This window comes from Pseudopipra pipra, chromosome 4 (assembly GCF_036250125.1).
Source record: "Pseudopipra pipra isolate bDixPip1 chromosome 4, bDixPip1.hap1, whole genome shotgun sequence".
Lineage (NCBI taxonomy): Eukaryota > Metazoa > Chordata > Aves > Passeriformes > Pipridae > Pseudopipra > Pseudopipra pipra.
The window spans coordinates 76,251,936-76,276,054 of record NC_087552.1 but is presented as its reverse complement, the minus strand read 5'-3'; the positions used below and the strand labels follow the sequence as shown (position 1 = coordinate 76,276,054).

At 66.9% G+C, this 24,119-nt stretch overlaps 2 protein-coding genes across 2 annotated transcripts in view; one reads left to right on the top strand and one right to left on the bottom strand.

The window, feature by feature from the left end:
• Positions 1–14,900, bottom strand: part of LOC135413712 (dedicator of cytokinesis protein 2-like) — a 52,326-nt gene extending 37,426 nt beyond the window's left edge. The window contains exons 1-22 of the mRNA XM_064653719.1: positions 14,822–14,900; positions 13,263–13,346; positions 13,107–13,147; positions 12,843–12,898; positions 12,645–12,741; positions 12,421–12,569; positions 11,811–11,946; positions 11,534–11,688; positions 11,135–11,216; positions 10,077–10,212; positions 8,791–8,866; positions 8,574–8,653; positions 8,198–8,323; positions 7,988–8,112; positions 7,150–7,248; positions 6,645–6,717; positions 6,064–6,167; positions 3,405–3,594; positions 2,292–2,389; positions 2,076–2,165; positions 1,454–1,554; positions 1,080–1,214 (exon numbers count right to left, since the gene is read on the bottom strand). Coding sequence (XP_064509789.1) covers positions 1,080–1,214; positions 1,454–1,554; positions 2,076–2,165; positions 2,292–2,389; positions 3,405–3,594; positions 6,064–6,167; positions 6,645–6,717; positions 7,150–7,248; positions 7,988–8,112; positions 8,198–8,323; positions 8,574–8,653; positions 8,791–8,866; positions 10,077–10,212; positions 11,135–11,216; positions 11,534–11,688; positions 11,811–11,946; positions 12,421–12,569; positions 12,645–12,741; positions 12,843–12,898; positions 13,107–13,147; positions 13,263–13,346; positions 14,822–14,864 — 2,276 coding nt within the window. The 5' untranslated portion in view covers positions 14,865–14,900. The remainder of the gene's footprint in view (positions 1–1,079; positions 1,215–1,453; positions 1,555–2,075; positions 2,166–2,291; positions 2,390–3,404; positions 3,595–6,063; positions 6,168–6,644; positions 6,718–7,149; positions 7,249–7,987; positions 8,113–8,197; positions 8,324–8,573; positions 8,654–8,790; positions 8,867–10,076; positions 10,213–11,134; positions 11,217–11,533; positions 11,689–11,810; positions 11,947–12,420; positions 12,570–12,644; positions 12,742–12,842; positions 12,899–13,106; positions 13,148–13,262; positions 13,347–14,821) is intronic.
• A 2,348-nt stretch (positions 14,901–17,248) lies between these two features.
• On the top strand, positions 17,249–23,303 carry DQX1 (DEAQ-box RNA dependent ATPase 1). The gene is made up of 11 exons (XM_064653694.1): positions 17,249–18,200; positions 19,306–19,499; positions 19,729–20,104; positions 20,316–20,552; positions 20,765–20,864; positions 20,960–21,115; positions 21,286–21,477; positions 21,549–21,674; positions 22,201–22,391; positions 22,471–22,661; positions 22,737–23,303. The coding sequence occupies exons 1-11, from the start codon at positions 17,919–17,921 to the stop codon at positions 22,915–22,917; spliced, it is 2,226 nt and encodes a 741-aa protein (XP_064509764.1). The 5' UTR covers positions 17,249–17,918; the 3' UTR covers positions 22,918–23,303.
• The last annotated feature ends 816 nt before the right edge of the window (positions 23,304–24,119 follow it).

The following is a 24,119-nucleotide window of genomic DNA, read 5'->3' as shown; positions in this document are numbered from 1 at the left end:
GACAGAGGACGCAGAGCCCCTGCTCCCCTGACCACAGCAGCCTGCCAACTGCGGCCCCTGCACGTGGGGTGACCCTGCTGCCCTGGGTGCCAGCCCATGCCCACCACGGGCAGGGGGCCCTCCCCGTGTGTGGGGGGCCCCACACTGCCTGTTGTTCCCTCGGGACACTTCGGCTTTCGGTGCCGTGTACGTGGAACGAAAGAGGAACGTCACTGGCTTTTTCTGGTAACACTGATGGTCATGTTCTGTTTTCCTCCTCTCCCACGCCCGCCCGGAGGAGGGTTGTTTGTCCCACCATGCAGACTGGGATGTGAACCCTGTGCCCACGGGCAACAAGTGAAACCAGGTCCTACGAAGACTCTGGAGGTGCCAGGGGAGGGGGGTTTTGACTTTGTCCTCAGCAGGAACAGGGAGCCATTGAGGCTCCCAGCCCCTTGCACTGCTCATCACAGGTGGGTTTGGGTTGGAAAGGGCTTCACAGACCATCCAGTTTTAGCCTCCTTCTATGGGCAGGGACACATCCCACTAACCTTGCCAGTGCAGTGCTGGCTGTTCAGGGGCACAGGCTGCCCAGGACATTTTGCTATCTCCATCGTGGGAGGATTTCAAGAGCTCATTGGAAACCCCCCCAGAGTCACTGCAGGGCACACAGGGCATGTGGGATTCCCAGTGAGTGCATTGATCTCTCCTGCCCTGAGACACATGGCACTGCCCACCCCCACACCAGACCACCAACACTCCAGCAGCAGCCAGAGGACAGGATGGAGCTGAAAATGGCCAGAATCCTCAGGGAGAGGATTCACAGTGATAGAGGAGTGTGGCTGGGGATCAGCTGACATGGCAGCATGGTAGCAGTGTGCCAGAGGCGGTGGCTGCCCCCCGGGTGCCACAGCAGCAGCACCAGGTGGGTCGAGGTGCCAGTGCCACAACCCTGGGACTGACGGCACCGACACCGTTCCGGCAGCACAGAGACCCCCTTCCTTCCCTCCCTCCTGCAGACCCCAGGGCCAGGGACCAGGCTCCGGTGGGGCACGGTACTGGGGGCACTGGGGGCACTGGGAGCCATTGCCAGCACTTACTGGGCAAAGAGGTGGCGGGAGCGGACGATGAACTTGAAGATGTACTCCAGGGCCTTGAAGGTGCGCGGGAGGGGCTCGCAGGGCTGGCCCTGCCCCGCCTGCTCCACGTACTGAGTCAGCACCGAGAGCAGCTTCCTGCGGGATGGGATGTGAGTGCCAGGGACCGGCAGGTTTCATGGCTCAGCTCCCACTGGTGCCTCCAGCATTCCAGTGCCATCCCTCCCTGCACCCACTGTCTCAGTCCCACCCCTCCCCGTGCCAGCTGTCCAAGCCCTGCCCACCCACCCCAATTCCAGCTGTCTCAGCCCTTTCCCCCTCCCCATTCCAGATGTGCCAGCCCATCCCTCCCTGTGCCATGGCCCCCAGGAACGCACTTGTAGGCGAGTGTGGCACTGAAGTGCTGGCAGATATAGGCCTCCAGGACTGTGTTGAAGTGCTGGAACTTCCTGTCAGCCACCAGCCCCACGATGAAAACCTGGGGGCAGCCAGCAGAGGCACAGCTGGGTGTGGGCAGTGGGATGCCTGGAGGCAGTCGGGTGCCAAAGTGGCATCGACCCCTCGTGGGAGCTGCTGGGGCCACCAGAGTCCCCTGCATGCCTGCCCAGCCTGTTAGGACAGACAGACCCTCGAGGTGGAAAGCCCACCATGGGCCCCAAGCCCAGGTGGCCACAGGGATTCTTCATGGCCAGAACTTGCAGCACCACCAACCCCGGGTGTCCCACAACAGCCACCCTGACCCCCACCCTTCCCTGGTCCCCTCACCAGGGTCACTCTTGTCTTGGTGTAGGAGAAATGCCCTCGAATCCTGCTGGGATTGTCCCCTGGAGGGACAATGTTCCCCACAGCCACAGCCCTGCCCCGTGCCAGGTTGGTGGGACAACAGCCTGAGGCACTGCAGGCTCAGAGCACAGCTGGTCAGGTCGGACCAGTGAGCCCCACTGCTCCAGTCCCACCCCCTGCATTGTGCAGACCCACATTCTGCACCGTGGGACTCACCAGGGCATCAAAGACAAGTGTGTCATAGACATCTGTGTCCGAGTGCTCCATCATGATGGAGAACAGGGCATCCAGTGTGTCCTGGAGGAACTGGGGTACAAGAGGGTCGTGAGGGCCTGAGCACCGACCCCAGCGTGGCACCGGACCCAGCTCTGGGCGTGGGGAGGCTGTGGGTGCAGGAGCAGGAAAGGAGGTGGGGGCAGGTCCTGGCTGTACCTTGATGACCTCCCCTCCATCCACGTTCATCAGCTTCTGGAGGTTCCCACGGAGCAGGCTGGGCTTGGAGCGCCACTTCAGCAGCCCCAGCAGGTTCACTGGGCAGGAGGAAGGGGACAGTCACTGACAGACCGACAGACCCCAGTGTTACCAACCCCTGGCTCCCCACCCCACCTTCACTAACAGATCCCAACCTCAGTGACCCCTGGCTCCCTGTCCCACCCTCGCTCCCCAGGGCAGCCATAATCCCGCCAGGAGCAGCTGGAACCTCCCAGTCTCCCCTACAACCACTGCTCAGCTGAAAGCTCCCGATGCCAGAGCCATAAAAGCACAAACTCAGCTAAATAGGTTGTGGCCGTGGGGGCCGAAATTGTGCTGCAGGAAGGGAATTAATGGAGCTGCCTTGGCCTCGAGCCCCCTGTGCTGCCCCGCGGTGACCCTGACCCGCAGGCACCTGGCACCCTGTGCTCCGTGCCCCGAGCCCCCTGTGCTGACCCGCGGTGACCCCGACCCGCAGGCACCTGGCACCCTGTGCTCTGGGCCCCGAGTGCCCCACACCGAGGCCGTTGTGTCAGGCACTTCCCCTGAGTGGGATGGGCCGTTCCCATCCTCCAGCCTCGCAGCAGGAAGGACTGGACCCCGGCATTTGCACGGGCCCTTCCCCTGAGCAAGGGGGCGTGAGTCTCTGCCGAGGGGAGATGTCTGTGCCAAGGGGGCACAAACACTCTTGGCTGCCCTGACCTGTGCAGAGCAGCCCTGGTCTGGAAACTCCCCCAGGCTAACCCAGAAATGGGGTTTAAGCCACTGAGCCCCAATTCCCACAGCAATTTCAAAGGAAGGTCGTGAAGGCTCCAACAGTGATATTCAAGTGGGAATTCTGCTCACTGCTGCTCCTCTCCCCTTGGAAACAGCCTTGGCCATTCTGACTGTGTCCAAACAGTAACTGTGCTCACTGTTCCCACTCTCCCAGTGGTTTTGGTGTTTTTACACACTGTGCTGGTGCAACGGACACTGGAGAGCCAAATGCTGGGAGAAGTATGGTCCAGTGGGTGGGAACACCCCCTGGGAGGGGGCACAGCCCTGCCACCCCCACCACGGGGAGCCAGGACTCACCATTCTGGGTCAGCTTGGTGGAGCAGACGAGTGTGGAGATTTGGAAGCTGTCCCGGGCTGACACGGTTAAGCCCGACGCGGCCCCGCTCACACGGAAGGAGGAGCCAGAGAGGAGCTTCGGCTCCGACAGGTTCCGCTCGGAGGGCAGGGACAGGTACGCGCTGGCATCCTCCAGCTTCCTGCTGTCACCCTGCGAGGCACAGCACAGGTCACCCTGGGGAGCACAGCCCGGGAGCTTCCTAATCCATGGGGGCAATGACAGCTCCTGGGAGTAACTGGCTCCCCAACATCGATTTCAACAGAGCATCCCACAAATCTGCTCCCCAAGGGGCTCTGTGGGGACCCTGCCCAGCTGGGAGAATTGGCTTGGAGAGGTACCAAATCCCAGCCCGTGCCACGCAGGAGGACACGAGAACAGGCAGCAGAAGTGTGGGGGGAGGCTGGTGACACAGAGAAGTCTGAATCTGGGAATGAAACACACCTGAGCACTGCTTTGGGGATGGACACACAGCAGGACACTGACACAGGGTGGGAAACCAGCATGGAGCAGGACAACGACACAGAGCAGGACAACGACACAGATCAGGACAATGACACAGATCAGGACAATGACAGAGATCAGGACAACAACACAGATCAGGACACTGACACAGATCAGGACAACAACACAGATCAGGACACTGACACAGATCAGGACACTGACACAGATCAGGACAACAACACAGATCAGGACACTGACACAGATCAGGACAACAACACAGATCAGGACAGTGACACAGATCAGGACACTGACACAGATCAGGACAATGACACAGATCAGGACAGTGACACAGATCAGGACACTGACACAGATCAGGACAATGACAGAGATCAGGAACACGACACAGATCAGGAACACGACACAGATCAGGACAATGACAGAGATCAGGACACCCACACAGACCAGGCCACCACCCAGGCACCCGGCACAGCAGGTCCCACAGTATCACCATCCCCAGTCCAATGTCTCCCACCTGCATGAGCACACTGGGGCCTTCACAGCCACAAACCAGCCTGTTTCTGAGTCCCCTACTCTAAGTTGAAAATATAATTGATGTTATGTCCAGAAGGACTCACTGGGGTGACTCTGAGTGACCCTTCCCTGCTCTTTGGCCACCCTGGGACGTGGGAGATGCCCAGAGCTGGCCAGACGTGCAGTGATGGGCTGCAGCTCACACACGGCAGCAGAACATCCATCCTCCCCTGCCTGCTGCCTCGCAGGGTGAAACCCCTCCTGCTGAAGGTCAGATGAAGGTGAAAGGGCTGTTTGCTGTTGGCTTTCCCCCTCCAGCACGCCCACAGTGAGCAGAAATGTGGGAGCCCAGCGTTCCTTCCAGGGCTGAGCCCGTGCAGGGAAAACTGGCTGGAGTTCAGAGCAGCAGGAGATCAAGAGGTCTGAGCAGCTAAAACCCAGCTAAAAGCCTGTCACTCACATTCCTCTGGCAAACAGAGATGAAAAGATGAAATAGCTTCTGACTCCCAGACTCCAGCCCCAGTGTCTTCTGGGAAGAGCTGGAGTCAGCCGGGGAGAGTGTGGAGTGGGGCAGGATGTGGGGTTCAGGGAGGGCAGCCACAGCCCTCTGAGGGGAACAGGGACCCAGGGGGGAAGTGGGGGGGTTTGGTCTCCCAGGAGAGGGGTGTGCAGGGTTTGATCTTGCTGTCACAGCCAGCACTTGCAGGTCCTGAAGGTGCCCAGTGCTCTGCTGCAGAGAGGACAGTCCCTGGAGAGCCAGGGACCAGAGCCAGTGCTGCAGGCCACAGCAGCGTTAAAGAATTTGGGTCTTTTGTCCAAAAAAAAAGCTGGGAGGAGGGACACAATAATGATTTCAAATGTGCAGGAGCCTTGGGGAGGAACAGCATGGTCTGTCCCTGTCCCCAGCTGCCACAGCAGGTGGAAGGAGATCAGCTCATCCCAAAGAGATGCAGGACCTGGGAAGGGACATGGCTCTGCCTGGAGAAAACATGGTCACGTTGTCAAAATCAGGGAGGACTCCAGTGCAGCAGCCCGGGGTGGGGGATCAGGTTATCCCCCGGGGACATTGGAGCCCCATGGCCGGGGAGAGACCCCAAAGCAGTGCTGGCATGTGGGGCAAGAGCCCTGAGCTCCCCTGGGTAGCAGGGCCCTTATGCCTCCCACTCCCCTGGCCACAGCCGGCCCCAGTCCAGGGAGGGGACACCAGGCGAGGGGGGCAGCGCCTTCTGGGTCCCTTCACATCGAAGCCGACTGCATTTTCCCAAATGAACAGTGACTTCCCCTCCCCACGCCCTCCCTCTGCTCTCTGGGAGCAAACGAGTGCAGTGCCAGGGCTGGTGAAATCAGGTGAAGCGCAGCCTCACCACGGGGACGTTTCCTCCCCATCACAAACATTTAAATCACCTTTTCCCAAACAAAACTTGTCATTCCAGGGGAGCAGCGCAGGGATTGGAGACACGGCGTGCAGGGAGCCCCCGCCACCAAGGACAGCGAGGACAAGGAGGGAGGAAGGGAGGGGGGCACTGGAAACCCTTTGGACGGGTGCCACCGTCGCGGCGGCGTGGGCAGGGGCAGGGGTGGTACCCTGGCCCCAGGAGCGCTGCCGTCCTGCAGCCCCCCGTCCCAGGGGCTCTGTGGCCCCCGTACCTTGTACAGCACCAGGTCGTGCTCCCCGTCCCGCAGGGTGGTGCCGTCGGGGCGCATCAGCCTCACAAAGGCCATGGAGAAAATCCGCTCGCTCCGGTCCTTGGCTGGGGGGACACACAGGGAGAGCTGAGGGGGGGTCAGAGGGGACCGGGGACACATCCTGGGCAGGGAAAGGCAGTGCTGAGGGGGGTCCCGCCCTCCCGGCAGCCAGAGACACCCGGGGAGGAGGCAGGCAGGGCTGGGGCAGGCAGGGCTGGGGCAGGCAGGGCTGGAGCAGGCAGGGCTGGGGCAGGCAGGGCTGGGGCAGGCAGGGCTGGGGCAGGCAGGGCTGGAGCAGGCAGGGCTGGGGCAGGCAGGGCTGGGGCAGGCAGGGCTGGGGCAGGCAGGGCTGGGGCAGGCAGGGCTGGAGCAGGCAGGGCTGGGTGACAGCTTCTGTCACCTGCGGGAATTTCAGAGGACCCACGATGTACCCCCATGGTACGAGGCAAGGACGCCCCATGGGACCCTCCTGTCCCAGCCCACCCCCAGTGCAGCTCTCTGGGAATGTCCATGGAGGAAGGCCTGGAGCAGGGGACACTCACAGTCGCTGGAGGAGCGATGGCGGAAGGTGAACCTCAGGTGGGTCCTGTGGACATCCTCGATGGGAACAGCGATCTAAGGGGGAACGTACGCCCAGCTGAGGGCAGGGGGCCACAGGCTGAGCCCACAGCCAGGCAATCCCCCTCTGTGCCCGGGCAAGGGCTGTGCTGGATTGTCCACTGCTGCAACCAGCCCCACATCCTTCCCCATAAACCAGTGAGGCTGGGCTGGGGGCACTGGGGGCTGGGCAGGGCTGGTCGTGCCCATACGTGGGACTCCCCACTCAGCACTGCTGGTCACTCTGGGTCTCCATCCAGGAGTTGCCATGACACCATCAGCACCTCCATTCTCCCTGACGTGGGGACCAAGGGCTGCCTCCAAAAAGCCAGCCCGGACAGGGACCCCTGCAGCAGTGGGATTCTGCGGGGCAGAAGGAGCGGGGGCCACAGCCTGGGGGGGCTGCAGGGCGATCCCACCCCGGGCCCCACCCCCTGGGGCTCCCCAGACCTTCAGAGTCTCCATCCAGCGCTGGTGCCGCTGCTGGTAGTGGACGACGGAGCGGTGGTGGCTGGTGGGGCTGCCCCCCGCGCCCGCCTGGATCGCGTTCTGCCGGAGGACACAGCCCGGGGTCAGCCCAAACAAGCTTGCAGGGAGGAGGGGTTTCCACCCCCTGCCAACCTGGACCACCCCCGAGACCCCCTGCCCACACCTCCTGGCACAGGTGCCCCTTTACCATAACCCAGCTGGCACTGGAGTGTCTTTCCAGCTGTCCCTTCCCGGCCAGGCGGGAGGGGCAGCGAAAGGTACCCGTGTCCCCATCCCCTCCACTCCCACCAGGCCTAGTGCCACTTCCAAAGGGACTGTGACCCCCTGGGCGTGTCAGGGCTTGGCCTCCATTGCCTTGTGGGGAGGGCACTATCAGGATGGAGATGGAGGTGGGTGCTGTGCCCCCAGACCAGTCCAGCCAGGCCCACAACAATTCCAGCCCGTTCCTCAGGGGCCAGGTGAGAATTCATGTGAGAACACCTGGGGAGAGGCAAGGAGGGCAGGACGACCTGGCTCTGAGCCCCCTGCCCTTCTGCCAGCCCCCAGCTCTTCCACCCCTGCCTCTGCAGTGTCATGCCTGGGCACTGGGGGTGGCCAAGGGTTCTGGCTGTCCCCAGGGGAGGATGGTTTTCTCTCTATCCCTCCACAGCACTTTTGCAGATCTTTATTCTATTCCCAGATCCCTGTTCTGAGCAGCTCCAGGGGCTCCTCCAGCTGGTTGTGCTGCAGGAGCTGCTGGCTCTGCCCGAGGTGGGGTGACACAGGGGACAGTCCTGGGCCTGCCCCACGTCTGCCATACCTGCACCACATTTCCTGCCTCGTCGCAGACACACACGGTCACCTCCACGTTCTTCTGCGTCTTCTTGTTCCCCTTGTCAAACTCACCCTGCACCAGCGTCAGGTAGATGTCGTTCCTGACGTCACCTGGGGGACAGTCCCATCAGCCGGGTCCTGAGCCCACGCTGGGACCCCCAGGGATCCCCGGGGTGGTGCCTCGCCCCCCCCTTGCCTGGCATGATGACCTCCGGGTAGCCCAGCTTGCGAGCCACCGCCGTGCCGCGATCCACCAGGTGAGGGTGGTCCTTCCGCACCTGGCTCAGGTCTCCCCACAGCATCTTCAGGGACACCCAGAGCCCTGTGGGGACCACAGCAGCTTTTCAAGGGCTGACAGCAAGAGCTAGGGTGGCCCAGGGCCAGCCAGGAACCCAGTGAGTCCCCAGCCCTGCAGGAAATGGCCCCAGGGCTGCCCCACGGGCAGGCAGGTGGGTCCCTGAGCACGAGCAGCAGCTGCAGGGCCAGGTGGATGGCCTGGGGAGGGGTCTCACTTCACTCCCCACCACTGTGCACAGTGGGCACAGGAGACACTGGGGACACAGGCTCTTTACCTTGTCCCTTGTGGTTGATGTCCTTCCCCTCCACTGCCTTCCGGATCATGTTGTGAAGAAAATCACTGTCAGCAGCCACCCTGGAAAAGCCATATTTACGGGAAAAACCTTTTCTCTTTGATCCTCACACCTCTTGTCCCCTTGCAGTTAGGGTCCTGTGCCAGCCAGGCCCTGGAGTGCTGCCCCCCTGCCCGCTCCCCCCGCCCATGGGGCTCACGGGTGGACAGGGATGAAGTGCTGCTTGTCCTCGTCGCTGTCACACGTCCCCTTGGTGATGTCGGTGATGTCCATCACTGCAGTGACACAGAGATGGCACTGAGGGGTGGCTGCAGGGGCACAAGCACCCCCAGCCCCGTGCCAGGTCCCATTCCCATGCCAAACCCTTCCAGAGCCAGCACCCAGGAGAGTTTTGTCCTGTCTTGCAGCCACGGCATCACCTGTGCCCCCGACAGTGTCCCTGCTGTGCCCTACAGGGAGCTCCTCCTGCCCCACTGACACCTCCCTGGCACCTGCCAAGCTGTATGGGCTCTGGGCAGGGAAAAGCCCGCCTGGCTCCACGAGGGACATGTGCTGATGACATGGCTGAGACCTGTCAACCCAGGTGGGACCTGCTCCCCCAGCTGGGACCTGCCATCCTGGCACAGCTCACCCATGGGGAATGCTCTGGGGGTCTGAGCAACACCAGCATCACCTCCAGCACAGGGCAGAGGCAGAACCAGGGTCTCACACCAGAGTCCAGTGTCCCCTCTGTGGCCTCTGGGGATGGCATGGCCACCAACCAGTCACTGCAGGTGACCTCAGAGCTCTGGGACAGATCTTGGCCAAAACAAGCCATATCCAGAGCCTCTCCATTGCCCACGGATGAGGACTGGGGCAGGACAGGGCAGCAGGATGGTCCCTCTGCCCGGGGTGGTGGTACCCACTGCCATGTCCATAATTCCCCTGGAGATGTCCCTGACTGTGGTTCTGGCATGCCCTGAGCCAGGAGACATCAGTCATCTCCCAGCGATGATCCACGGGGATCGATGCCCAGAGCAGGGTCATAGGGGGAGGTGGAGGCAGGGAGGCTCTGGGCACACAGTGGGTCGGGGTCTGTGTGCAGGGACAGCGGGAGCAGCCCGGGGTCGGGGTCTGTGTGCAGGGACAGCGGGAGCAGCCCGGGGTCGGGGTCTGTGTGCAGGATCAGTGGGAGCAGCCCGGGGTCGGGGCCTGTGTGCAGGGACAGCAGGAGCAGCCCGGGGTTGGGGTCTGTGTGCAGGGACAGCAGGAGCAGCCCGGGGTTGGGGTCTGTGTGCAGGGACAGCAGGAGCAGCCCGGGGTCGGGGTCTGTGTGCAGGGACAGCAGGAGCAGCCCGGGGTTGGGGTCTGTGTGCAGGGACAGCAGGAGCAGCCCGGGGTCGGGGTCTGTGTGCAGGGTCAGCGGGAGCAGCCCGGGTGGCCAAGGGGGTGGCCGAGGTGGTGTCACAGGTGGCCCTGGGGGTCTCCACGGACCATCTCCCCTACCCGAGATGCCGAAGGGCCGGCGCAGGCCCGTGCTGAGCTTGCGGCTGTGGGTGTCCCGCAGGTCCATCCGTCCCACCCGGATGATCTGGCACACCAGGAACAGCCGCTCCCGCTTCAGGTCCGTGCTGCCCAGGTCCTGGGGGACAGGGGCTGTGTGACCCTGGCAGCACCGCTGGGGACGTGCCAGTACCAGCACCCAATCGTGGGGTGCCCAGGGCTGCGCAGGGTGAACCAGTGGGCACAGAACCACTGCAGGTCCCCGCTCCCAGTGCCCCGGGATGTCCCCCTGCACTGTGCCCCATGGAGCGGCTTGGCTGGCAGGCACTTGGCCCCACTGTCCCGGGGGCTTTTGTGCACCCCAGGAGCCCCAAAGCCCTGATGCCAGGGCTGGTGGAGAATGATGGCCCCACAGGGCACGCTGGGCCAGGCAGCCTAGTGAGAGGGGGGCAACCTGGCATGGTGTGGGGAGGGTGGGGTGGCCTTGCACCCCGGCTCCGGGCACCCGGGGAGTGTCGGGTCCTGAGGGTGCTGCCCCTGTGGCAGAACTTTCTGGTGGTGCTGAGGAAAGGGACAGGGACACGCCACAGAGCGCGGGGACAAACGGGGACACCAGCAGCGAGCAGAGCAGGAGCTGGAGGTGGGCGAGCGCCGGGGGATGGGAGCAGAGCCGAAATGCTGATGCTGCTCATTAGCACCGATTTTCCTGGCTCCTTTGCATATCGATGGCTCCGCTCCGTCCCGGGGGGTCAGCGCAGCACTGCAGCCGAAGCGCTGAGTCAGCGGGAGCCGCACGGCGAGGGACGGGGATGGGGCACCCCGAGAACCCCAGCACCGCACCGGGAGGGGACCCTGAGGGGACCTGAGTCCCGGTGCCAGGCCTGGGATCTGTGCAGGGGCTGGGGCTGTTCGAGCAGGGGGAGTGGTGGGGGCTCAGCCCCTCACGGGACACGGGAGGACCGTGCCTGCTGCTGGGGGCCCTGAAACGCTGCGGGTGGAGGCAGCTCTGCAGGAGGGGGAGGTGGGGAGCAGCAGCGCAGCCCCCGGGGGTCTGCACTCACCGTGAACACGACCTTGAGGTTGTTGAGCAGCTCGATGTCCTGGGGGACCCCAGTGCTGGCCCAGCGGATCACGTAGTTCTCGCTGCGGGGCAGGTGAGGGGGGAGGAGCTGGCAGTGAGGTGGGCACCGGGACAGCAGAGCCCCTGCCAGCTCCCACCACACACACCCTCATCCCACCGATGTCCCCAGTCACGGCACAGGGACTGGCCCAGCCTGGCTGTCCCCAGCAGTGGGGAGCTGCTGCCCACCAGTCACCTCACCACTGCCTCACGCAGAGCCAGGCTGCTCCAGTGGGCACCAGCGGGCAACGTGGCACAAAGTGGGGGACATCACAGGGAGCAGTGGGACTGGCACCTGGCACAGAGGGGGCAGGGGCCTGTCCCGCACCCGGGACCCCACCTGATGATGCGCTGCTCGCCGGGGTCGTACAGTGCCATGAAGAGCTGCGCCTCCTCCCCAATGTGGCAGACGAAGTTGCGGACGCACAGGTAGAGGCTGTGGGAGGGTGAAGCTGCCCCGTGGGTGCTGTGGCCTGGTGCTCTTGGCTGTGGGCTCTGGGGAGCACAAGGCAGCTCAGCCCCACAGCTTGGACCCATGGCTGAGCCCCTGGCACAGCCCCTGGCACGGGGACATCAGGGTCTGGGTACAGCAGGTGTGGGGCCAGTGCCGGCCTCACCATCTCCTCCTGGATGCGCTGGGAGAGGGTCTGCGCCGCTCTCCTGTGAGCCTGGAAGAGGCTGATGACGCTGGTCCTGTCGGGGTCCAGGATGTTCTCATCCTCGTCCCGCACCACCAGGTCCAGCGCAAGGATCCTGCCGAGGCCAGGATGGGGTGAGGCAGGACCCGGGGGGGACACGGGTCCACGTGTCCCACCGGGACCCACCTGCCCTCACACGGGGTCTGAGGGGGCAGGACAGACCCAAGTGAGCAAGGGGACAGGAGCCAGGCAGCACCAGGGACACTCCTGCCCCAGCCACGGCTCATCAGCCATAGCCCTTGGCCAGGTGGCTTGTGCACCTGCAGGCACACTCACTGTCCCCAGCCACCATGGGACAGCCAGCAAGGATGATGGGGACACAGGGACAGCCAGCTGGGATGATGGGGACACAGGGACAGCCAGTCAGCAGGACAGCAGGGACACAGGGTGCTGCAGGGACACACAGCCAGGATGATGGGGACAGAGGAACAGCCAGCCAGGCTGTCAGGGACACCAAGGGAGCACCCGGGCACCGTGCAGCCTGTGCCCAGGGCAGACTCGGGGTCCCTGTGCCCTGTCCCATGCTCACTTGTTGCCATAGTCTATCCTGCCGGTCACCTCCTTCCTGAGCCGCAGAAGCTGGTCCTTGGGCAGTGTCCCTGAGAGCAGCTGTGAGCGCTGCTCCATCAGCTCCTGCATCATCCGCTTCACCTGCCCGTACCGCTCCATCTGCCCGGCCTGTGGCAGGACTGTGGGGTCACCACACGCCCCCCTGCCCACGGCCCGCCCGCTCCCCAGGCCCCCGGCCCGCACCACATAGAGCTGCTTCCAGATGGTGGCCCACTCCCGCAGCGTGGTGGTGATCTCCTGCACCATCGGCATCTCGGCGGGCACCACGCTCTCCTCCACCCTAAGGAGGGCACAGGGACCCCTGGAGCCCCCTGGCATTGTGGGGACCCCATGCCAGGCGGGGGATGGAGCCCACCACCCCTGCCCGTGCCCCAGACCTACCCCCGGTGCTCCACCACGGCGCCCTTCAGCCGGATCAGTGATGCCGGGAAGATGCCCTGGGAAGTCAGAGCTGTTGGCACCCTTGGGCTGGGAGACATCCCTCTGGGAAGGCATGGCTGGGGGCTCCAGCCAGCTGTGCCCACTGCGGTCTCTCAACCCCCCGGCACAGACAGGGCGAGATGCCGCTCATGTCCCCCCATTCCCCCAGACCCCTGGTAGGACAGGGCGAGCCACAGCCATGCTCCCCTGAGCCCGCTCACCTACCTGGGCAGCCCTGTTGCGGAGCGAGTACCCGCGGTACCAACCTGCGAGGGAGGGAGGGGGACCCTGTGGGCCGGGCTGGGAGTCCTGGCTCCCACCAGGGGGCCAAGGGAGGGTGCAGAAACCCCCACGCTGGGGTACCTCGGGGGTCCCTCTTACCCTCGGAGGCCTGCAGGATGTGCACCGTCTCCCCGATCTGCAGCGGGAGGTGATGCTCCTTGGTGCCCGGGAAGTTCCACACGGCTGCAGGGAGAGGGCCAGGGGCTGGGAGTTGGGGTCCCTCCCTGGCACCAGCACAGCCCCTCAGGCCCTGTGCACCTGCACGCCCCAGCAGCCCCCCAGGGGGGGCAGAGCACCCCAACAGGCACTGCTTAGCCCCAACAGATGGGGCAGAACAGCAGCCCCACAAACAGCCTGAGACCCCCGAGCACCCCAGCCCCGCACCCCAGGAGAGCTGTGGCACAGCCCACACAGGGCCAGGCACAACATGAGCCTCCAGCCCCCTCCTCCAGCACTCAGGGGTCCCCCATGGGACCCCCCTGCCTGCCACCCACAGCCTGTGTGCCGATGGTCCTGCTCCTGGCACAAGCAATGCAGGGAGGCAAGTGCCAGCTGAGCCCCTGCCCAGGGCTGGTGGCCCAGGACAGGTCAGTGTGGGCACAGCGGAGCCGGTGGCCAGGGAGGAAGGCAGTGGGGACAGGAGCGCACTGGTGGCCAACCACTTCCTGCCCCAGGCGGGCTGCGGTTGTCCCTGCCGTTATTTCTGGCCCCGGGACAGGGACAGCTCTGGTGCAGGCAGCTCTGGTGCAGGCAGCCCTGGCTTGGCTCCCAGACTGGAGCAGAGTCCCTTGCACTCGGGCATTGCACGCTGCCCCTCCCTCCACCTTGCCCTCCCCACGAGGACCCTGATCCAGCTGGGACCAACAGCAGCTCAACCCTTGCTCAGGTGCTGCCCAGGGCCCTGCAGGGCTCAGCCCTCGCTCTGGTGCCACTGGCACTGCAAGGGGAGGGTGCAGGAAACAGCCCCCAACAGAAACGGGAAGAGGCACAGAGCTGCCAGGGCCAGCAGAAGCTGAGGGTGCTGCAGGGAACGGGGTGCCCGGGGCTGGTGCAGGGCACAGGGAGCCCAAGCTGGAGGTGCTGCAGGAAACAGGGAAGCCCAGGGCTTTGCCATCACAGACACTGAAGTGGGAACAAAGCCCCAGCTGGGACCTGGGGCAAATTATTGGGGTGTGTCAGGGCTCCTCCAGAGCCTCAGGAGCCAGGCTGAGCCTAGACCCACAGCCCGGAGGGGAGGGCTGGACCCTGTGCCAAGCCCCCACCCCAGTGCTGTGCCCCAGTGCTTCCCATCCCCACCAGCACCAGCCTTGCAGTCTCTGGGCATGTGGGTCCTGCTGACACACCTGCCCTGCTCAGCCCCGTCCCCTGGGCCACCCATCGCCAGCCCTGCAGCCCCTGCCAACCCCCCGCTCACTCCTGCACCCACTCACACCAGCACCCTTGGGACCCAGCCCCCTCCCACATCACCTCACACTGGCACTGGGCCAGCACTGCCGGTGCCACTGCCCAGCCACCATCACCTGCCACCACTGCAGGGCCACCACAGCCAGGGGGGCACTGTCAGTGTCACCCCACCCTGAGCACCCTGTTCAGCCTGCCCTGCACCCCTCTGATGAGCAGGGACCCCCACAGGGCCAGCGCCTGCAGCCCCCACTCACCCACGCCATACTTCTCCTCCTTGGTGGGCAGCCAAGGTGCCATGGCCACCGTGCCAGGGAGCAGGGCTGTGCCGGGGGAGCGGGGCTGTGCCGGGGCAGCGGGGCTGTGCCGGGGGACTGGCGTGCTGCAGGGCACTGCTGGTTCCTCCTGCCGTGCTCCCTGTGTCACGTGTACCCCCAGCTTGTGAAAGCTCCGCTTCCTCACTGCGCAGCCGGGTGTGGGGGTCCCACCCCACCGCCCCGCGCTCCACCACGTGCCACCCCCCCGGGGCTTGGGCTGGGGGTCCCTGCGGCTGCTGGTGTGGGTGATGTGGTGGCACTGTGACCCCCTCGGCTGAGCACCGTCACTGGAGCCCCAGCCAGCAGGACACGGGGCTGAGTGGGGGGCTCGGAGCGAGCACAGCTCTGGCTGCACCGTGGCATGAGGAGCCACGTGCCCTCTGCCAGCCGTGATGCTCCAAACCGGCACTGCCAGGACAAAGCCTCTGCCACCGTGGCTGGGTTTGGCTTGTCCCCGTCCCTCGGTGCCCCAGGTCCAGCGGTGCCAGTGCCGGTGCGGTGCACGGCACAGCCCTGGCTCCAGCCCTGCCCAGCCCTCCACTGCCGCGGCTCCGGGACGGCGTGCGGAGCAACGGCTCGGCAGCCACTTCCTCCCTGCCGCGGCCGCAGCCGGCTGTCTGGCACCGGTGGCTCCGCGGGGATGGGGGCTCGGCCAGGCCCTACCCCCAGCACGGCAGCACTGCCCTGGGACCCCCTGCCCCCCCCGAATCCTGCCGCCACTGCACTGCTGCTCCCACAGACGGAATCGCGTCTCCATCGGCCCGGTGGAACCAGCATCAGGCTCCTTCCCGGTGCCCCCCACTCGCTTTGCAGGTCCCCCATTCCCCCATCAACCTGAGCCTGCTCTGGGGGTCCCCCGGCTGCAGTTTCCCCCACCCCACGGGTCACCCGAAGCCTCAGGACAGACCCCCCCGCCCAAAGCCGGCTCTGGGCCGCCTGCACTGACCATCAGCCCAAGGAAGAGCTGGGGGCACGAGTGGGTTCGGGAGCCGCTGGAGCCGGGTGTGAAAGGATCCGGTGCTCCGGTGTCGCTGCCCGGGCCGAGGTGCGAGGGCGGGACCTGCGGGAGCTACCGGGGCAGCCGCCGTCCCTCACGGGGAAGCTCGGCATGTGCAGCCAGACCCCCACCATCGCACCGACCTGCCGGCGCCGGGAACAAACGGACAGAACCACGGCACGGCACGGCACGGCACGGTACAGACACCGGCACGGTACAGACACCGGCACGGTACAGACACTGGCACGGTACAGACACTGGCACGGCACGGCACGGCACGGTACAGACACCGGCACAGCACGGTACAGACACCGGCACAGCACGGTACAGACACCGGCACGGCACGGCACAGACACCGGCACGGTACAGACACCGGCACGGTACAGACACCGGCACGGCACGGCACAGACACCGGCACGGTACAGACAGACACCGGCACGGCACGGCACAGACACCGGCACGGTACAGACACCGGCACGGCACAGACACCGGCACGGTACAGACACCGGCACGGTACGGCACAGACACCGGCACGGCACGGCACAGAGAGACACCGGCACGGTACAGACACCGGCACGGTACGGTACAGACACCGGCACGGCACAGACACCGGCACGGCACGGTACAGACACCAGCACGGCACGGTACAGACACCGGCACGGCACAGACACCGGCACGGTACAGACACCGGCACGGTACAGACACCGGCACGGGCACGCTGCGGTGCCGGGGCTCTCAGAGTGTGGGAAACCCAGGCGGCTCTGGACCTTCAGTTCCCGCAGCCTCCGGGGTTCCCGGTTCCCGCAGTGCCGAGGCCAGCAGGGACCGCTCGGCCCCGCCCGGCTGTGCCCGGTGCCCGGTGTGCCCGGTGCCCGGCTCTGCCCGGTGCCCGGCTCTGCCCCGCGGGAGCTCAGGCCGGCCCGGGCCGCCCGGCGCCGTTCGCCGGCCGGGGAGCTCCACCTGCCGGTCCCGCCGGTAGCCGCCGCGGCTGGGGCGCCGGTACAGGACGCCCCGCTCCGCCACCGGGATGAGCGGCACCGTTACGGGATGCTCCGGTACAGGCCGGCCGGCTCCGGTACACCGGCCGGCAGTACAGGATGCCCCAACGGGGATACCCTGCACTGTTACGGGATGCCCCGGTACAGCACACCCGGCAGCGGTGCCCCGATAGGGGATGCCCCGCACCAGCACCGGGATGTCCGGTACTGGGACGTTCGGTCCCGGTAGGAGCCGCGGACGGGCTGTGGCTGCAGCCGCGCTCGGCTCGGGACCGCGCATCGGGGCTTGCGGCGGAGGGCCTCGGGCAGGGCGGGACCGCGGCCGGAGCCGGGAGAGGTGCCGGGGGATCGGGAGCTCGGGGGGTCCCGGCGGGTCCCGCCCGGTCCGGTCCCGCCGCCACATCCGGGCTCCGCCCGGCGCGGGCGCTGATTGGGTGGCGGGGCGGTCACGTGGCCGTGCCCCGGGCGGGGGCGGTGGCGCGCGCAGGTGAGCGGGGCCGGAACCGGAACCGGGAGCTCGGCCCGGGGGGCGCGGGGGACCCGCCCCCGGCCCGCCCGCCCGCTCCGCTCCGGTGCCGGTGCTCAGGTGCCCGCTCCGACCCGACCCGGTGCCCGTGCTCAGGTGCCCGGTCCGGTCCGCTCCGTACAGGTGCTCCGCCGGCCCGGTCCGCCCGTGGCATTCGGGACCGGCATCCCTAAGGTGTCCGCCCCGTCCCGCACCTCCTGTGCCCCGTCCTAATCCCCACGCATAGCCCGGTCCGGTCCCCGCACCCCGTTCGGTCCTGCCGAGCTCTCCCGGTGACCCGTCCCGGTGCCCCCGTTCCCTGCCCGCTCCCCGCGCCCCGCGTCCCGGCCGTGTCACCCCCCGCCGCCGTCGCTGCCCCTCTGCCCGCTCCCCGTGCCCGGTGCCCGCGGCTCCCCCACCCCGCGGGACGGGACGTGGCACTGGGCTGTCCCGACTCCTTCCCGGGACGCAGGTGAGGGTGGGTCAGCGCCGGTGCCGCTCCACCCCCGCCCGCCCCGCAGCTCCGGTGTCCCCGCCATGGCCGGCTGCGGGGCCCCGGGCCCCCTGCCCGGGCCGAGCGGCCCCGGCTCCGCGCTGGGGGAGGAGGAGGAGGATGAAGAGCCGTCCCTGGGCTGCGACGGGGACCTGGAGGTGAACCCCTACGACGGGCTGCCCTTCTCCTCCCGCTACTACGAGCTGCTGCGGCAGCGCCGGGAGCTGCCGGTCTGGACCACCAAGTACAGCTTCATGGAGCACCTGGAGGGGAACAGCGGCATCGTGCTGGTGTCCGGCCCGCCCGGCACCGGCAAGAGCACCCAGGTGAGGGAAGGGCTGTCCCGGGGCACAGGGGGGTCCGGCCTCGCCGGGCGCTGTGCGTGGGTCCTGCCGGAGCCCACGGAAGGACCGGAGCCGTTGGGACCCACGGGGGGGGTGTCGGACCCCTGGGGCCCTGCGCTGAGCCCGGCGGGCTGGGTGGGGACCGGGATGTGCCGGGGCTGGCGCTGGGCCCCGGGCAAAGCCTTGGCACGAGCTGAGAAGCGCTGCCACGAGAGCAGCTGGCCCTGGAGATGGCACAGGGAGGGGGGAACGGCCCTCCCCAGAGCTGGGCCCAGCGCAGGGCCAGTGGCAGGACCGAGGTGCCCTTTACCTCCTGCCCGCCCCAGGGAGCTGGTCCCACCCGGCAGCCACTGGCAGCACCCAGGGACAGCGCCAGGGACTTTGACCAGGGAGGGATCACTGCAGCTGCCTGAGGCTGCACTGGACTGGGTCAGCACTATTGGCCCTGGGCTGTTGGGGTGTGGGCCCTGGGCTCGGGCCACTTGCCCAGCTCACCTCTCTGGGTGTGACCTGCTGAGTTCCTGGGCTCAGCCAGCCCTGCTGGATTTGTGGAATAAATCCTGTGTGGGCCCCAGACACGGTGTTTTTGGGTGCAGCACCCTGCCTGCAGTCCCTGCAGGGCCCTGGGCCCTGGCACTGCTCGTGGGGGGCACACGGGACAGGGTGAAGCAGGACTCTGGTCTCCAGCACCCAAGGGACATACATGTGGCCCTGGCATTGTCCCACACTGCCCAGCTGGGCACTTGGCCAGCAACTACTCTCTGGTGCTCCCTTCCCTGTCACTCTCTGAGGGTTTTCCTGGGCTGTTGTCCCATATCCCTAATGTGAGAACAGGGCTGCAGTGTCCCATGCCAGGGCAGGGAGGTGTGGGTGTGGGGTGGTGGGGCTCCTGTCACAGGTTGTTGATCTGAGAGGTGACAGGAGTAGGGAGGGAAGGTCCTGCCTGGGCTCTGAGTGCCTCTGGATAGCCTCTGGCCCCAAAGGTCCTGCAGCTGGATCCCTGGAGAGACTCCCTGTGCCCTTTGGAGGGGCACAGCAGGGAGGGGCTGGTCCTGAGACAGTGCTGACCCCCACCCTGTCCCCACAGATCCCGCAGTGGTGCGCCGAGTACGCTCTGTCCCTGCAGTTTGCCCACGGGCTGGTGGCCTGCACCCAGCCCCACAGCCTGGCCGCCCTCAGCCTCTCCCTGCGCGTGGCCGACGAGATGGACCTGAACCTGGGCCACGAGGTGGGCTACTGCGTGCCCCACGAGGACTGCTGCACTGCCGAGACCATCCTCAGGTACGGGAGGGATGGGGCCTGTGCTGGGAGTGCAGCGCTCTAATCCCACTGAGCTCCCCTAATCCCTTAATCCAGCCGGGCCTTGCCGGGGAGTGGTGCCGGTGGGGGCTGCCTGCTGCCTGCCTGCTGCCTGCCTGCTGCCTGCCTGCTGCCTGCCTGCTGCTGTGGGGAGGGGCTGAGGGGTTCCCCCCGGCCGGGGGTCCACGCTGACAGGGTGGGGCTGTGGCAGGTTCTGCTCGGACGAGATGCTGTTGCGGGAGATGACGTCGGACCCGCTGCTGCGGCAGTACGGGGTGGTGGTGCTGGACGAGGCGCAGGAGCGCACGGTGCCCACGGACGCGCTGCTGGGGCTGCTCAAGGACGTGCTGCGCCAGCGCCCGGCGCTGCGGCTCGTGGTGGTCACTGCCCCTGCCCTGGAGCCGCGGCTGCGCGCCTTCTGCGGGGACCCCCCCGTGGTGCGGGTCCCGGGGCACAGCCCCCCGCCGCAGCTGCTCTACCGGGAGCCGCCGGCCCACGGGCGCGTGGCCGCTGCCTGCCAGGCCGTGCTGGACATCCACGGGCGCCAGGAGCCCGGCCACGTCCTCATCTTCCTGGCCAGTGAGCAGGTGAGCTGTGGGGGGAGCGGGGCAGGAGAGGCTTGGGGGGTCCCTCTCAGTGGGGAGCCCTGAGGATGCTAAGGGATGCTGGAGACCAAACTAGGGGAGCTGGGGCTCCTCTGCAGAGGGGCTGTGGGTGCTGGGGGGCAGTGGAAACGGGTGCAGGGCACAGAGCAGCACCCTGACCTCAGGGTGGGGTGTGCCCCCCGTCCTTCCCCAGGAGATCTCCGAGTGCTGTGCTGCCATCCAGACGGAGGCCGTGGCGCTGAGCCCGGCGCTGGGCCCGCTGCTGGTGCTGCCGCTGCACGCCGGGGTGGGCCGGGCCGCACAGCGCCTGTACGAGGCGCCCGAGGAGAGCCGGGAGCGGCGCGTCATCGTCACCCACGGGCTCGGGGACTCGTCCTTCTCGCTGGGCACCGTGCGCTTCGTCATCGACTCGGGGCTGGAGCTGCGCAGCGTGAGTGGGATGGGGACGTGAGGGGGAGTCTCAGGGAGAGGGCTGGCTCTGCTCCAGGCACAGTGGGGTGGGCTGCGGGGTCCGCTCAGCCGTCGTGATGCTTCAGGCTGGGGTGAGGGAGGTGGCAGCGGTGGCCCTGCTCTGGCAGGCAGGGGGGCCCTGGGGGACGGTGGGGGCTCCCCCGTGGCGTCCCCCTCACAGCCTCCCCGCAGGTGTACAACCCTCGCATCCGCGCCGAGTCCCAGGTGCTGCGGCCCATCAGCCGGAGCCAGGCGGAGTCGCGCATGCAGCGGGCAGCTGGCAGCCCCCCGGGTGAGACCCCTGCCCCGACATGCCCTCTGGGGCTGCTGTCCCACCCCCTGCCACCCCTCGCAGCCACGTCCCACCTCACGGCCCCTCTCCTGCAGGCACCTGCCTGCGCCTGTACTCGGAGGCCTTTGAGCAGCGCCTGCCCCCCAGCCCCGCGCCCCACGTCAGCGAGACCAGCCTGAGCCGCCTCGTGCTGCTGCTGAAGCGCCTGGACATCGCTGACATGGGCCAGTGTGACTTTCTCGACCGCCCAGGTAGAGCCTGTGGGGTGAGGTAGGGACCAGGCATGCTGTGGGGGGCTGTGCCAGGGAGCTACAGGCTGGCCATGGCCATGACTGTGGCCTGGATTGTCTCTGGAGAGGGGCTGGGGGGCCTGGCAGCTGTAGGAGGAGGGTGGGCAGAGCTGCCTGACACCCCACCCCAGCCCCCGAGTCGCTGATGCAAGCGCTGGAGGACCTGGACTACCTGGCGGCTCTGGACGACGATGGGAACCTGTCGGAGGTGGGGATCATCATGTCGGAATTTCCGCTGGACCCACAACTGGCCAAGGCCCTCATCGCCTCCTGCGAGTTCGACTGCGTGGAGGAGATGGTCAGCCTGGCTGCCATGCTCACAGGTACCGGGGGGGGCAGCCAGCACTGCAGGGGGGTGCTGGGGGCACGCCGTGACCCCCCTGCCCGCCCCCAGCGTCCCCCTGCTTCGTGCCCCCATCCACACACCTGGAGGAGGCCGTGGCTCTGCGCCGGCGGGCACTGCTGCACCCCAACGGGGACCACTTCACCCTCATCAACATCTTCAATGCCTTCCAGCAGCGTGAGCATGGGCAGGGCTGCGGGCGGGGGGCTGCACCCCTGGGGGCATCCCACGGACCCCTCAGTGTCCCCTGCGCCCCTGTGGCTGTCCCACAGCTGCCCTGCGTGGCCCCTGTACCCCGGCAGGCACCCCACAGCCCCCTCACCTGTCCCCAGCCCGGCCATGTGAGGGTCTGGGGGGAGTCCCAGCCCCAGCCTGGTCCCTGTCCCTCGTGCAGGGAGGGGATGCAGCCAGTGGGAGCTGTGCCAGCTTCTGTAACCCCTGAACCCCCAGCCCTCTGAGGTCTCTGCTCCCCCCTCCCCATCCCTGTGTCACTGGCACCACTGTCCTGTCCCCCTGTCCCTGACTTTGCCGTCTAATTCTTGTCGCTGTATCACTGACCCTGCTGTCCCATCCCTCCTCCCATGTCGCTGACCCCACTGTCCTGTCCCTGTCCCCACCCCGCTGACCCCACTGTCCCATCCCTGTCCCCACCCCGCTGACCCCACTGTCCCATCCCCACCCCGCTGACCCTGCTGCCCTGCAGACGCCGGGGACGAGGGCTGGTGCCGGAAGCACGGGGTGGGCGCGGAGGGGCTGCGCCTGGCGGGCACGGTGCGCGCCGAGCTGCTGGAGGTGATGCGGCGCATCGAGCTGCCCGTCTCCCCGCCCGCCTTCGGCTCCGACGCCAACGCCCTCAACATCCAGCGGGCCCTCATCTCCGGGTACTTCCTGAAGGTGGGTCCGGGGACTGGGGGGGCTGCAGTGGGCCGTGGGGGGTGTGCCATCGCCCCGCTCCCTCCTGCTCTGCTCCCAGGTCGCCCGTGACATCGACGGCTCTGGCAACTACGTGATGCTGACGCACAAACACGTGGCACACCTGGCCCCCGCCTGCGGGTACCTGCTGCGGCCGCCCCCCCGCCGCCTGCCCCCCTGGGTGCTCTACCACGAGTTCACCATCTCCCAGGACAACTGCCTGCGCGTGGTCTCGGAGATCCAGCCCCAGATGTGAGGGCTTGGGGACGGGCAGGGACGGGGCCCTCTGGGGCGTCCCCGCTGCTGACTGACCCCCTGTCCCCATAGGTTGGTGGAGCTGGCCCCCCAGTACTACCTGAGCAACCTGCCACCCAGCGAGGGCCGGGACCTGCTGATGGAGCTGCGGGAGAAGGTGGTGGCGACGGAGGATGCGCCAGCGGGGCCGGAGCCGCTGGCAGAGGCGGCCGGACGGGAGGCCGTGGAGGGGGACGTCTGTGTCCTGCAGTGAGCCGGAGCACCAGAGCCCCAGCAGGGGCTGTCTGGGCTTGGCTGTGACACTGGAGATGGGGGAGCCCTGGAGGGTCCCTGGGGGCCGTGCGGCTGCAGGGGCTGTCCCTGGCCCCAGGGAGGTGCGGGCACGACCGGGCTCGGCCTCAGCGCTGCACCGCGGGCAGTCGGGGGCCAGCGGCCGCGGGGCCACCGTGGCACCTCAGAGCAGGGACTGCGGAGTGCTGGCCCGGCCGGGGGAGTTGTGTGGGCCCTCCCCACCGGGCTCATCCCCCTGTCTGTTCCCAGGGTTCTGCTGGGGTGGAGGCACCGCCTGTCCTGCTGCCCCCACGCCTGGGGCCGAGGGCCCACACACGGGTCCCTCCTGTATAAAGTTTTGTGACCTTTGCTCCTGGCCTCGTGTCCGTGACTGCAGTCCAGGGGTCCAGCTGGGGTGGGGTCTGTCCTGCTGTGGGATATCATGGAGGGGTCTGACTGGGACAGGCTCTGTCTCTGCTGCTCTCTCTGGGGAGTTTCTGTCTGTGAGGCCTCGCTCCCCTCCCACCTCTGTTTTGAGTGTCATGCTGGGTCCCCAGCCATGCTGAGGTCTGAGGGCAGCCCTGGCCTTTTCACCGGGGCTTCCCTTCCCTGGTTGTGGTTCTTCTGCAGAAGCCAAGGGGAAGCTGTGGCCAGCGAGGGGGGGTGAGCAACCCCCTAAACGTGCTGCCAGTGCCTCCTCCTCCAGCATGGGACAGGGCATGGGTGCACCCCCAGGCGAGGTGCCCGCCCTCCTCCCTCCCCTCTTGTGCTCCCCCCTTCTAGCCTCAGGATCCCCTACAGCCCTGGCACTAAAGCCAAGGGCTGAGCCTCTGCCTGGGGGGTCAGGGGTCCTGGCTCCCCCTTCCCTCCCCTCAGCCCATGCACAGGGGCTTGACTGCTCAGGAAGGGGCCTGGAGGCTCCACTGCCTTGTGCTGGCCACAGAGACTCGAAAGGTGAGGGCTGGGCTCCCCCAAGGCTCCCGCAGCCCCCACTTCCCCTTTGCTTTCTAGGAGCCCCAGAAAGTACATGAGCAGGCACAGTGCTCCCCTTCCCGGGGCAGGGGCTGCCCTGTGCCCTCCCCCTGGGCTGGCAGTGGTTGCAATGACAAAGGAGGGTGGCTGGTGGCCACAGTGTCCTCTGTCCCTGCGACCCCACCCCTGTACAGCATCCCATGGGACGTGCAG

Coding starts and splice junctions, on each gene's coding strand:
- DQX1 (XM_064653694.1), top strand. CDS start 17,919: ATGGCCGGCTGCGGGGCCCCGGGCCCCCTGCCCGGGCCGAGCGGCCCC. Junction 20,105..20,315: donor TCTTCCTGGCCAGTGAGCAG/GTGAGCTGTGGG, acceptor GTCCTTCCCCAG/GAGATCTCCGAGTGCTGTGC. Junction 21,675..22,200: donor CTTCAATGCCTTCCAGCAGC/GTGAGCATGGGC, acceptor GCTGCCCTGCAG/ACGCCGGGGACGAGGGCTGG.